Source organism: Phalacrocorax aristotelis, chromosome 6 (genome assembly GCF_949628215.1).
Source record: "Phalacrocorax aristotelis chromosome 6, bGulAri2.1, whole genome shotgun sequence".
NCBI classification, from domain to species: domain Eukaryota; kingdom Metazoa; phylum Chordata; class Aves; order Suliformes; family Phalacrocoracidae; genus Phalacrocorax; species Phalacrocorax aristotelis.
The window spans coordinates 62,911,882-62,925,581 of record NC_134281.1 but is presented as its reverse complement, the minus strand read 5'-3'; the positions used below and the strand labels follow the sequence as shown (position 1 = coordinate 62,925,581).

The 13,700-nt window shown below is 39.3% G+C and overlaps 1 protein-coding gene across 1 annotated transcript in view; it reads left to right on the top strand.

Moving 5' to 3' along the window:
* VAV3 (vav guanine nucleotide exchange factor 3) overlaps positions 1-13,700 on the top strand; it is a 172,309-nt gene that overhangs the window by 107,983 nt on the left and 50,626 nt on the right. The window contains exons 18-19 of the mRNA XM_075098276.1: positions 6,829-6,851; positions 10,024-10,069. Of these exons, the coding sequence (XP_074954377.1) occupies positions 6,829-6,851; positions 10,024-10,069 (69 nt within the window). The remainder of the gene's footprint in view (positions 1-6,828; positions 6,852-10,023; positions 10,070-13,700) is intronic.

The window sequence follows — 13,700 nt, the reverse complement described above, 5'->3', positions numbered from 1 at the left end:
TCATACGGTGCAATGTGTATCAGTAAGAATGACCATAAATGCCTAGATACCACAAGGTCTGATTTCTTGCAGTTTCCCTGCATATATACTTAAGTAACACTGTGCACTTGCTAGAGGGAACAAAATAAAGTAAAAAAAAAATAAATTTTTTTAAAAAATCACATTTCTGCTTCTTTGCAAGTGGAATAAATTATCATTTTACAACTTCAAATAAACAGAATGTTATTTTGGCTTTTACTTTAAATCATTGCCCTGATTTTTTTTTGTAAAATGATACTGCACTGGGTCTTTCTTCAGTGAAGTTGGGAGCAACTGGATTGTTAAGATACTGGTTTGTGTTATGTGTTTAGCTTACAGCCGGGTGTTCTGCTCTCTGTCCTCTCTTCAAACTTCTCTTTCTCTTTTCAGTCTATTATTGTGCTATGCAAGGGCCCCCAGATTTCCGTAGCTCTAGTACAAGCTAGAAGAGTTCTGCGCATGGGGCAGGATGGCAGGAGGCGCTAGGCTGTGGCTTCCTTCCAGCCTGCTCTGGGAGTGGGTCACAGCGGCAAGAACAAACTCGTAATTGCAGTTCCTGCTGTGCTCCCCCTTGCTCTATGAATGAGTGAGTATGGAAAGGACAAATGGTTTTACCCACTTTGCTGAAACTGTGTCTTGTCTCCCCCTGATGGGGGGCTTTGGCCAATGAGTAGGAAGGGAAATCTTGAGATTTTTCTCTACTGTTTTCCATTTTTATTCTTTATTTGCCTTTTTAAAGAAAGAAGTGTTGATTGAGCAGTGCTGCCCATTTATAATGTGCACAGACTAAGGAAAGGTTTAAGGAGGAGCTTTACCAGTTCCTGCTTCCCTGTATATGGTCCAGAAAGGGATGGGACAATTCAGACTCTTCTAAATACTGGGTTGTGCAACTTGAGCATGAATGACTTTTTTGGAGCGACGTTTTCACTTCTCCAGAGCTATGCTGAGAAATGAGGTCTCCCAGAAGTTACCTGCCATGCCTGCTTAAGTTACGAAATGCTATTAAAGGAGCACAGACACAAAGATATTGTAAAATTCAACATTTTCACTGCATTTTGTGGAAGTAGTATGCTCTACATGCACAGAATTCTAACATAGTTTTAATTTTGAAGCTTTTCCTTTTGGAATCTTTATAGAAATTAATTTATGATAAATTTAATTTTTCTAGTGGTGTCTTTTGCTGCTCCTGTGGGCAATTAGCAAAGGTCGCCTGAGAGTGCTATTAGATAAGAAATTGCAGAGCACAGCTGGAGTGCTTCAATAGCAGCAAGATGCCTGGAACGTTTATTGTATCGCTATGTATTTCTTTTGTTTCTAGGGGACTATTACAGCCTTTTTCACAAGGTATAATGGGCATGAAACACAATCATCCTTTTAGGAAACTGGACATTATTATTCCCCAGTCATGTGGTATTAGTTACAGCCACAGGCATGGAAAAAAACCCCATAAATTCCATGATATATGTGTGGTCTGTTTAACCTGGTGTTCTGTCATTCTGCCAGTGGTTGATTCCAGATGCTTCACAGGAAAGTGCAAATCCTCTGTGTGGTAGACAGTGCCCAGGAATGATGCTACTGTCTTAATCCTGCTAAGGCTTCTTTTTTCCTTTCTGGTGTTCCAAGAGTTTTTACATCTTGTTAATGCTTTTGCATAGCTTCCCTGGTTTTGTTGATAGAAATATCTAAATATCTAACTGCGTTGCAGAAGTTTTGGAACGGTCTGTTCTGTAAAGTTTTTGTTTGCTTTTGTGGTGGTTTGTTGTTGTGGTTTTTTGGGTTTTTTTTTGGTAGGTTGCATATCTTATCCTGGTTATGCTTGACCTTTTTAGCTTTTTAATTTAACATGTGACTGTGGGTTTTGTGAGGAGAGTCAATGGAAGTCTTGACTGACTGCTTCTATACGACAAATTCTTATAATTTCTCATGACCTCTTATTAGTATACTTTCCGAACTGAATAGCCTTAAATTTTTTATGTTATCTCTTAAGTGGTACCTTTTCTATGCCTTAAATAATTTTCATTCCCGTTTTGTAGACATCTTCTATTTCTAGAGGTCTATTTGGAAAGAAGTGATCAGAATTCAAAACCCTGCAATCAGAATATGCCCTGAGGTTTCTTAAAGGCATTTGAAATTTTCTCAGCGTTTTCTGTTTTTGTACAGTTTAAGATTTTGTTTTCTTTTTAGACCACTGAGCAGAGGTTTTTGCTAGCCTTTCTGAAATGATGCTTAGAAACCTCCATGAGTGGACTAAATCTTCTTTTATTTAATTCCAAGTCACAGATTGTGAAGATTTGGAAGACAGACATCCAAAGACAGATGAAACCTTTAGAATGACAAATTTAATAAGTGTCAGATTTAGATGATACGCTTATGAGAGAAATGTTGACAAAATCTGAAGATAGATTGCTGGGTGGTCATGCTATGCCCTATAGACAAATATACCCCAGGTCTTCAGATGTTTTGCTGCAAAGAAGGGCCAGGTCAACAGACTGTAGAAGTCACAGCGTTAAAAGATGCGAAGTTAATCAGTTGAATTAATAAATAGAACAAAATGTCTGCATTCAGCCCTTTTTTGTTATTGTTCTTGCCCTTGTTGCTGTAAATTAGCAGTGCGGGTTGAATTCTGTGGTCATTTCTGTCATCACTGATTTAAGTTCCGCCCCCGATCCTGCCCTGTACATGCTCAAGGAGTCCTCTGCATTTTCATATATTTTACTTTTATGCCCTATCACTTAAATTTTACTGTGACTTGAAATCCTCCATGCCCCCTCTTGTTTGCTAACATTCTGATGAACTCCTCCAAGTCTGATGGTGCAGTCGTGAACACAAGGCCTTACGAAATCCTTGAACACAAGGATTAAAAAATGGGTGCACGTATTTCTCAGGCAGGGCCATTTATAAGGACGTATGGTTTTGTTCTTCAGTGGCTCATGTGAAGTCTCTTCTTCCTGTTTTACCTCTTCTGCCTTCTCAGCTGCACTCCTACGCCTTATTTAATGGCACAGGACTATTTTACTTGTCTGGTGATGCTCTCCCACTAGTTGGAAGGGTTTATATTTGGAATTGGTTAAGAGTGGGACCTTGGGTAAGCGAGCAGGAATAAGACATACTTTTAGCAGACGAAGGGAGAAGCTGCCTCCCTCATTATTCCCACTTTCACTGTCCGGGTTGCTCTGTGGCCCTTGCAATTTCTGCAGGATTGCTCTGCCCAGAACACACTGCAGAACTCCAGTCTGTTTCCTAGCCTAAAGCAGCAGGGTTAACAATCCATTTCTAGTGCTGGGCTGGAATTTTTCCAAGTCCATCCAATTATATTGAATTAAGTGTTCTCAGGGAAATGTTTGCTGGTTCCACAGGCTATTGAATATTTCAATTAGATGAACCTCCAATAATGGTTCTAGAATCTGAAAAAGTTTTGAATATTTTAAATATGGTGCCAAACCCACAAAATTTTCTTCTTTATATTGCTGTTCCCAGGGAATGTTAGACGCATCTCTCATCAGGGCATAAATTGATTAGAAAAACATTAACTGGGCATTTTTACAGTAATTTTTAGTTAACTTAGGCATGATTCCTTTCTCCTTCACATAATTCCATTTGAAAAAGTACTGCATTTCCTTAGGTGGAAAAGAAGTTTCTTCAAATGTGTGATGATCTTGAAAGGAAATGTTAGTGTATGAATGGGTTAAGTTTAGAGTTGCCTTCATATGGTAATGTATATGCACGATAATATAGTCCATGCTGTTTCAGTAGTAGTTGCTTGCTACAGCACAAAATAGGTTATTCATAAAAAGCATATGTTTTGACATTGAAAAAGAAACCAGCAGCTTTCACAGTTTACCTCTTTGCTGGCTTGATCAATAGTTGCAAAATTGCTGGCTCTCCTCCAAACCTACCATGTCAACGGCATTGACAAGTAAACGCTCAAATCCCAGAACGTTCATTGGAGTTACTCCACTACTTATTTAACTGCAACAAAGGTTGAGCTGCATTGTTTAATTAACCATCCTTGCTCAACCTGAACAAAAGTCACTCAGGGGGCTTGATATCTTGTGCAGAGTCCTACGCTATGGTGCTTCTAGGTCACAATTTGCTTTTCTTTTGATTAGCAGTGACTGGCTAAATGACCAGAAAGAAGCAGGTAGGCCCACAGCTCCTTCGAAGTGGCCTACTTTATAGTTCCTGCATTTTAAATATTTTGAATTTTCTTTTAAAATAGGAAGGTGAGTAGTTACTACACATCCTTTTTGTTTACTCTCCATTTAGTTAGCATGTAAATGCAGCTGCTCTCTTGCATCCCTGAGGAGCAGCTTATTCCCATTTTCTGATCTGTGCTCCCTCACTTATCGAGGCCAGCTGCTGCCTGTTGCTTTTGGAGTAAAATAATAATTATCAAAATGTGACCCAATGGTATCGTGGCCTCAGTGAATAAACAAAAAACCTAAAATTTGTGCTGAACTATGGCAGTAAAAGCAGCTTACTGTCAGAACTGTGAACTCACTCACTTGATAATTTCATTGGCACGTTGGTTATGTGCCGGAACCTGAATTAAAATTGTCATGTGTAAAATATCTGCTGGTGTGGATATCCTCAGACATTAATATTTTTTTCTAAAAATAGAAATAAATAGAAATGAGGTTTTTTTCTCTTGTACTTGTTTAATGTTTGGAAAAATGATCTCTCATGAGGAAGCAATTCATATAATTCAGTACAGAATAATCTGTACAGAATATTCAGTACAGAATATTCTGAATATAGGAATATTTAAACTGTAATAACAAGACAAGCACAAGTCTTATTTTTTGCATTGGCTTTTATGTCAAAATACAGATACTGGATATTTTTCTTTTCCTGAAGTGTTAATAGTCAAGTCACAAATGGCGTTTCAGTTTGTCAGTGTTGGGAAAGTTCTGAGCTTTTTTTTTAATCCAATCCCCCCACCTCCTTTTCCATGAAATTTATTTCAGGTGAATTATCAGGAGTATTTATTACCTTCTTGTGTAGCGATTTCTTGAACCCAATTATTGAAAGTTGATCAATGAGTTTCTTAGTTGGTTATTATGAAAAGTGTTGGGATGCTGCAATCACCAAATGGAACTCATTCATCTAGCTGGGTTTGGGATATTTCTTAGAGGTGAAAATAATATTTAACAGCAACCATTAAAAATCAGGTTCATTCATTCCCATTGAGGAGAGAATGACATTTCATTTAACTTTTTTAAAGAAATTTGCAGAACTAAATATAGGCCATTTAAAAAAAAAACAACCCAACCAACCAACCAAAACCCTCTAAGTGTGGATTTGACGTTTTGGCCGCCCCTGCAAGTACTTACCTAAATGACTTCCCTTTGTTTGAAGTCATTTATAATGCTGAGATGAAACTTTCAAAAAAGGTGATTTTATTCAGATTTTGGCAACAACTCTGAAAGCTGTATCAAATTGTGAAAGTAAATACCAAAATTATACTGAATTTCAGCAGCACTTAGCAACTAGTTCCCTCAGGCTCCTTAGAAAACCTCAGTACTCTACCTGCATCTCCTCCTGTGGGGAGGGCTTATTTTTCTTCTCTTTGCTCACTATACTAATGCAAATTAATACTTTTGGAAAGGTCATAATCATAAAAGTGTGTTCTGTGGATGACAAGATGATGCGTCTTTGGCGCACTGTATGAGAGAGGAAACGGTGACTGAAAGCGTACGTGAGAAGAGAGCTCTGCCAGTGGTAAACTGGGCTGGGCTGGGCAGGCACAGCCTGAGTCCTCAGCTGGCGTGCTTGGTCTCGGCATGCCTTATCATCTTCGCATAAAATGCTAGAAAGGCAAAGGTTTTTTCCCACAGTTGTCTATTTAATGTAATTTTTTCTTTTTAGCAGAACAAAATGTACTTGCAGTTGAAGTGTTTTAGTTGATTTGCAGTGAATATGGCTTACTGTTTACAAGACATTACAGTAAAAGTTTTCAAATGTGATGAAGCACAGACCAGGCACATGCAGTTTGTGCTTTGCCTCAACAACGAGTGCACACAGGTAAATACAGCTGTCTGTGCTTTGATGAAGCACGGAACCGAAATCTGGAGTATACCAAATACCTGTTATCAGATCAGCCATTCAAAGAAAAATGTAAGAAAAATACCCCTTTTTGTGTCGTTTGTGATGGGGCGTGGTGTGTGTGTGCAGAAGTTATTGTCTTCATGCAGTCCTCCTGATAACCCGCAGGAGTTTTCCCTCATTTTTAAATAGTACAAGACAATTCATAGCAAAAGAGGCAAATAAAACACCAATGGCTTCAGAGTCTGTGGTATACTAACGCAATGCTGAACTGAACTTAGTCATGAAATATATAAAATGTTGAAGATAAAGGTATACATCTTATCTTGATATATGCTGGCATGCTATGAAAACACAGAGACAAAAAAAGGTGTGAACTTGACTCGCAATGAAGAGCTGTGGCTTTCAAATTCTCAATGAGTCAATACTTAAAAAAATATTTTGGAAATGTTCTAAAAGCGTACAGAGCTCAGCGGACCAGATTGCCGTGCGGCTGTTGGGAAGGGCAGTACAACTTGCAGCGAGGAGCCCTCCCAAGCCGGCTCGGCGCTGCCCGGCAGCACCAATGAGCAGGGAGGAGAGCGCAGCAGGGTTTGCACAACAGGACCTGGCGCAGCCTCGGGCTGCCGGGGCGGCTGCAGGTTTCAGGTAGCGAAAGAAGGCAGCAGTGTTTTCTGTAATGCAGCGCAGCACAGGCTGAGATTGCTATATAAAAAGTGTACAATTTACAGTTGCCAATAATGCCAATTTTTACTTATGTTTCAGAACATGGGAACCTGAAACATGAGGTAAGGATTCCTTTTCCTTTGCATGTGATGTTTGTTTTGTCGGTGATATAACAGCTCTGTATTTACTTTGTGCCTGTGCTGTTGGAGCAGGTATGTTCTTCTTCTGCGTTTAACAACAGATTTCTTTAAAGTCGTGGAAAGTAGAAGTTGTCTAAGAAACAAGATATTCATAATTAAATATAAATGTATTCTGTTCAAGGTGGGAGTCAATTTTCAGTTGATATGTTTTAATGCTGAGAGCGCTGGAAGGGGTGGAGGTGTGTTGTTGTTGTTTGTTTTTTTTTTTTTTAAGTTACAGGTAAAAAAGATAGATCGCTTTGCAACTGATGTCTAGATCCTTGCTGTTCCTAGACGAAATCTGGCAGTAGAGTTAAAAGTAATCTTTTGGGTGTTTTTAATGCTAGCGAGTCCTGCTGGAGTAACACGTTAGCATGCCAGTCCTTGCCACACCAGACTGCTGAGCGATGAAGGATCGTCAGGGCAGTGTTTGCCTCTTCACATAATAACACTTTAGTTGCAGAGCTGTCCAGTTCTTATGGAGTTTATATAATCCGGGGAGAATGGTAAAATGGGCCCTGTACAGAGGAGATGCTGTTGTGCATCTAGTGTACCTTGCTGTCAGCCCAAGAAGGCTGCAAGCTGCCCTGGGCTATTGTCTCACCAGCTGCTGGTGCCTCTCCACTGGTGTACAGAAGGGCACAGCGGTTGGGTTTTGCCTGTCAGCTCTGACGAGAGAGGCAGCACTTCAAATGTAGAGTGTGATGGTTTCCAGCATCTATTTTAGATCAGAACTTTATGGTAATTTAACTGCTTTAGTGGCACGCTAGTTACAAACAGCGTACGAGCGTCTATGTTACTTCTCTCCATAAGCATGTATGTGTTTGGAGCCATCACTAAAATGGGCAGTGGCATCAGGGGGATGTTATTGCTGACATGACTGGTGCAGGGAGCAGCCGTACGCACGGCTGACTGTGTCCGTGCTCGCTGCCGTTTCGGCGTCGCCGTGATCCCAGGTGAGGGGAGCCCTGGCAGCCTCTGGTGAGCTCGGTGGCTGCGGGCCTCAGGCGGGCGCAGGCCGCATCGGCGGCGGGGGGCCCCCTTCCTGGGGGCCCAGCAGGGGAAGGGCAAGGTAGCTTGGGGGGAGCTGCAGGTGAGGAGGGGGCTCCGTGGGCAAGGAGGGGGCTGCGTGGGCTGTGCTACCACACACTGCCTGTACCCAAGATGCTGCTGCCTGCCCGCTCCCCTTGCTGCTCCCACAGCCATGCGCTGCTCAGCTTCTTGTGTCTCTGCCTAGAAATACCTGCTAATTAAGGGCACCGTAAAATAGGGAAACTGCAGCGTGGTCCGTTTGCCCGACAGCCAGACAGTGCTGTGGCTGACAGGCAGCACTGGGGAGCCATAAACAGGCTGCTTACTGGGCCTTGCGGATGAGGTTGCCAGACTCAGTAAAGGTAACTGTGGCAAACGTACGGTGGCTGGATGAAAAAAGTACGTATACTGGTTGTATCTAATCCCCCCTGCTCCTTGGCTTCTCACCCCCTAGCTGGATTTGTAAATCTTTTTTGTGAGGAAAAAGTGGCTTCCTTTCTGGAACTATTGATTTGCTATTGACTATTGAGTTGATCAAAAACGTCACGATTGCATTCATTTTCACCAAAACTTCTGTTTAAGTGCCCACTTTAATTCTTTCTGTGCAGGAGGAAACTTGAGCATAGATGAGGATTTGTCATTTTGGAAAACATGGATTTAGGTTTTGTACCAGTACTGTGATAAAATCTATTGGTACTGCAATATATTTGAGCATTGAGCATGTTTTCATACAGCTCAAGAATTATTTCCTTAAAATTGTTTTCCATCTGGTCCTTTGGTTGCATGACTTATGTAGTCACAGAATTACTGAGTTTTTTTTCATATCAGTTAAACATCTTCCTTCGTGCTTGCTTTTCCTGCTCCTGCCCTGTTCCCTCTCTTGTGCAAATCTGCAGTTACTCACCCCTCTACTTAGGTCCCTATCAGCAAAACAGCCTCCATTTAAAAAGAGTAACTAAGTTATAATTGAGCCTTTTGTTCTTATTGAGTAATATTACCTTCATTGTAGCAGTGGTTTAAAATTTTTCTTCTTTCCGCTGCAGATGAAACAAAACTTGCATCCTTTCTTTAACTAGAGTCGTGGGGTACAGAGAGAGTATGTCCAAAGAGTCAAGAGTTTGGAAGCCGTTTTTTAAACCAAGCTTTTAATTTTGTGAGCTTGCTACAGGGCTTAGTAATTTGGTTGTGCCCCAGGATACTGCTTTTTGGCTTGCCTTGGTGTGTGTCCTGCATCAGCTTATATCAACTGCAAGTAAATTGGAGCAACCTAATTGTTCCCTTTGTTATGCAATGTGCTTTTCTCAGCTTGGTTTGATTAAAAAATAAATAAATGCATGAACCTTTGTGCAAGCTACCAGTTAAAACAAGTTTGCAACAGCTGATCAGTAGTTCAGAGATATGTCTTATTTCACATGGAAGTTTTCAGGGATCCATATTAAGTATCTTGGAATAGAAAATAAATTAAAAAAAAAACCAAACCAACAAAATTAGTCTCAGTCTTATCAGAGGGTGTTTGATTCCACACAGCTCCAGTTCATCCAAATTTAAAAGAAAAAGGGAGGCAAGTTACTTAAATATATTTAAGTGCTTGCCCAGAAACAAAGGAAATTAAGAATTGCACGGGAAATTCTAGCTACCTTAAGTGCAAAGTAGGAGTAATGAGTAGTGAAAGTTTCCACCTTAGTAAAGCAATGCAAACAGCTTTGATACTTTTGTGTTTGTGGAAGTTATCTCAGACAGAAAATGCCAAACTGCATATTTTTTCAATATCCTATTCACAAATTATTAAAAAAATAAATTTGTTCTTGGTATAAAAAGATGTTGATGTGTGAATAAGCCTACAAAGAATCTTTTAAGCCTAGTATCAGAAAAAAAGGGGATATATAAAAAAAACTTTGTATATTACTAAGGATAATTTTTAAAGTATGATTTTTCTACAAGATAAAGATAATTGTCATGGTGGCTGGGGAAGTAACTTAGGAAAAACAGCTTTGCCTAGTAGATTGTGGGAATGACAGAAGTGCAATGTGCCTACATGAAAACATGTTTATTCATATCCTTGATTTGTATTTTTGCTCTGCAGAAACGAACGAATGGGATTAGAAGAAACTCTAGACACGTGGACCCAGGTTTGTGTTGTGGCTTTTAATAGCTAAACATTAAATGAAGAGAGCGAGAAAGCTGTAACTCACTTTATCAAGTTGCATTATGAATGCTATTGTAATGCATGCGATGCTGAGAACTTTATTGCTAAAGTCATGAAGGTCTAAAGTGATAGCTGTGTTTGTGATTTCAAAGATAAGGCCAGCTGATTGAACTCTTAATTCTTTTTCCTTGTTTTTTTTAAGCAGTGCTTCAGTTCTGCCTGAACAGCAAAATGCCTCTGGGCTTTCAGTTAGCATGACCCACCCTACTGTACTTGCCAGTTTTAGAAGAAATAACTCAGTGACGAAAAGCAGGCAGTTGCTTATAAAGCTTAGGTTCTGATCTGCAAAGTTGGGGGTATTTTCAACTCTCTTAACTGTAGTGGTGCTCAGTGCTTAGCTGTATTGAATATGAGTTGCTCTTTTAAAAGGCATAAACCACTTGCAGTTTTATGTAGAATTTCAAAGTGATTTTATTCTTCCTGTTAGTTTATAGTAGATACTTTTGTGGAATCATGGCAGCAGCAGCCCGTAAGAAAATTAAATGCTTGCTTATAGACTGTACTCGAGTGGGCGAACATTTCCTCTGGAGACCCATTATATGTCCGTATAAAATACTCAATGGTTTTCAGTGTAGCTGTGTGATATTTTTAGTGTCATATTTTTACAGTAATTACATTTCTGTCCTTTGTGTCTTGTACAGTTTAATTATTGGAGATTTGTTATGCAGATATTATTTGGAATAAAACAAAGGTGGATTATTACATTTTTCTAGATTTGGACACCTGAGAATAGATGGAGTCAAACATTAAACAGAATGGCAACTCTGTACACCACATGATAGGCTGGCAGAGCTAAGCACTTTTTAAAAAGTAGGAATGCTTGTTGTGCCACTGGCATTGCAGCTGCCTTGGCGCTGAAAGTCTCAGTGTTGTAACTAGCTGAAGCAGACCACACCTTTCTTACGTAACTTTGACATGTTTTGGAACACGTATTGTCACTTTGTTCCCTCCAGCAAAAAAAATTGCCTCATGGTACCCCTAAATTGTTCTGTGTGTTGTTGACTAAAGTCATTAGAGAAAAAAATGACACCCTGTAACTCTGAAAATTAATACAGTCAGAGAGGGAAACATCAAGACTATCAATTAAATAATGCAGAAGAGGGTAAGAATACTTCTTCCAGGTGAGACTGTTTGAGTTCTTCCCATTCAGTGGGATACGTTGCAGGGAAGTGTAAAGTGTGCTCGCAGAGTAGTCCTTATAGATCCGGATCTTTAAACATAGCTGTCTCATGTAGACTCCGAAAAGGTTAAGTAATCTAGATTTGAGAACCTTTTGAGTATACTGGTGGTTTTACTTGCTGTTGAAGTCTGATACAAGTATTTACATTATGTTTATATACAAGTGTACTTCAAAATTAGTTTTTATTGAAGACCAAGTACCATTCAAATCCCCACCGCCATTGAATTAGAGATGTTTAAAAGCTGTATGAAACCAATGCCTAAAATAAGGTTCTGCTCTCCCCATCCCATCGATTACCTACACAGAACAGTTCTCTGAGTTGTTGGGGTAGTCTTATTGAATAAAATTCTGGTCCCTGTTACATTTTGGAAAGCCAGTAGAAATGCAGAACATCCACGTTATGTTTAGGTCCCTTTATTAGAGATATTGTTGCAGAAGACTGTCTTACAGAATTGCTTCTGATGATATAATTTAAAAAAAATAATGACAAAAATATTACTAACGTGCTCTGTACGTATATTTTGTCAGTTTTCAAGTGAGGTGAGCTTTTTTGTATTTGCATTTTGTCAGCATATGCATTCTGCATCCTGCTGTAACTTGGTGGAGATAACTTTTGAAGACATTGTCTTTGGTGAACCCTTGGCATCTCTTTTGCATAGTTTAAGTAATATTGCTTGTCAGATCGCACATTGCCTTGAGAGACAGACGATGATATCCAGAGAGCAGCGCTGGTAAGAGATCAGTTATCTCAGGCAGGCATTACTGCATTGATCCTATGAGCTTTTCAACAACACTGGCATATAAATCTCTGGAAATCCTAGCACCATGGTGCTCTTTTTTGCAGAGAGGTACTCAAAGTCAGAGGTAACATTTAAATCTTGATGTGACATCTTTTTTTTTTTTAAAAAAAAAAAACCAAACCAAACAACCAAAAAACCCAAACAAACCAACCAACAACAACAACAAAAAGTTTGCTGCCCAGACTGGCTTGTCTTTAGGAGGTTTAACATGCTGCCACTACCAGTGTTGCATGTGGTGGTGCTGAAGCATGTGTACTGGCTTAGGAAGGCAGGCATTTGCTGTGAATCAGTTACAGGCACCTGCAAAGTCTAAATATTGATGGAGTTTTATATCAGCAATAAATACAACTATTTTGGGCTGCAAGTAATGTAGCACAAACTTTTCAACATCATGTTCTGTCTTGTCTCTTCTGTCATTGGCTATTTTAGTAAAGAATAATGAATGCAGGAGGCATAGCGTAGTCAAGCTGACGCACTACGCTTCTCTTTTTATGTTTGTTAGAGCCAAATTCAACTTCTACTGACACAGCTTAGCCCTGCATGTGGGATATACTGCAACAAAACACTGTGAGGATACTGGATTAAAATATCTCTTGTCTTTGGCTGGTGAAGCTCGCTGATGGAGGAACCAATTGAGCTGAAGTAGCCTAAAAGCATTAAGTTGTTCATGGCTGTTTCATTTGTTTTTCTTTGAAGTTTGGTTAAAAGTTTTGACAGTGACAGTTTCCTCTTTGAGATTTGCTTTGTGCTGAATAAGGAGGGGAGGGGTGGAAGGAAAAGTGATTAACAGTGATGAGGCAGAGAAATTCCTGGGAAATGAAAGAGTCATGAGAAAAGAAATACGTGCAGAAACAGTACAAGAGAAGAACAAATTGGAAAGCAAAAGAAAACATTATTTTACCAGTTGCAGGTAGCCTCCTGAATTGGCCCATCTGCTAAGTTTTAGGGGAGACAGGTTTTAGATAACCTTTCTTTGGATTAATCAGCAGATAGTAAAAGTCATTGAGAGAATGAACCTGTAAATGCATCTGCACTTATAAAGCCAGGAAAAATCTGATCTAGAGTTTGCATTTTACTGTAGAACAACATGATTCTGCTTAAATGTATTTGAGAAGTGGTTAGACTGGTGTCAGTTTTTGCCTAGGATGGGCATATGGAGTGATAATTATATGACATTTTTTAACTTGTGTAAGAAATGTCACAAAAACTTTTATGCGTGTGCTTAATTTTAAGCATGTGATTTGCACAATTAAATGACAAGTGGACCATTCATATGTATATTTGTAAGCATAAATTAAGGCATTGTATGTTTTCTTGAGAGGGATGATGGAATCTGACCAGTATTTTTAATAGAAGCACTTTTGCATGTATTTTGATAAGGGTGGAAATTACTTTCTTTCTCAGCTATTCCAAACTAATACAGTGTATGTTTGCTATCTTTTTATTTTTTTTAACAGTATGAAGAGTCTAAATGTGATAGATTCACAGCTTGGTGTTTTTAAAACTAGTTTTACCCTAAACACTTATGCTAATATAAACATTGGAACTTTAATCTCTAAAAGTGTGAAAGTATA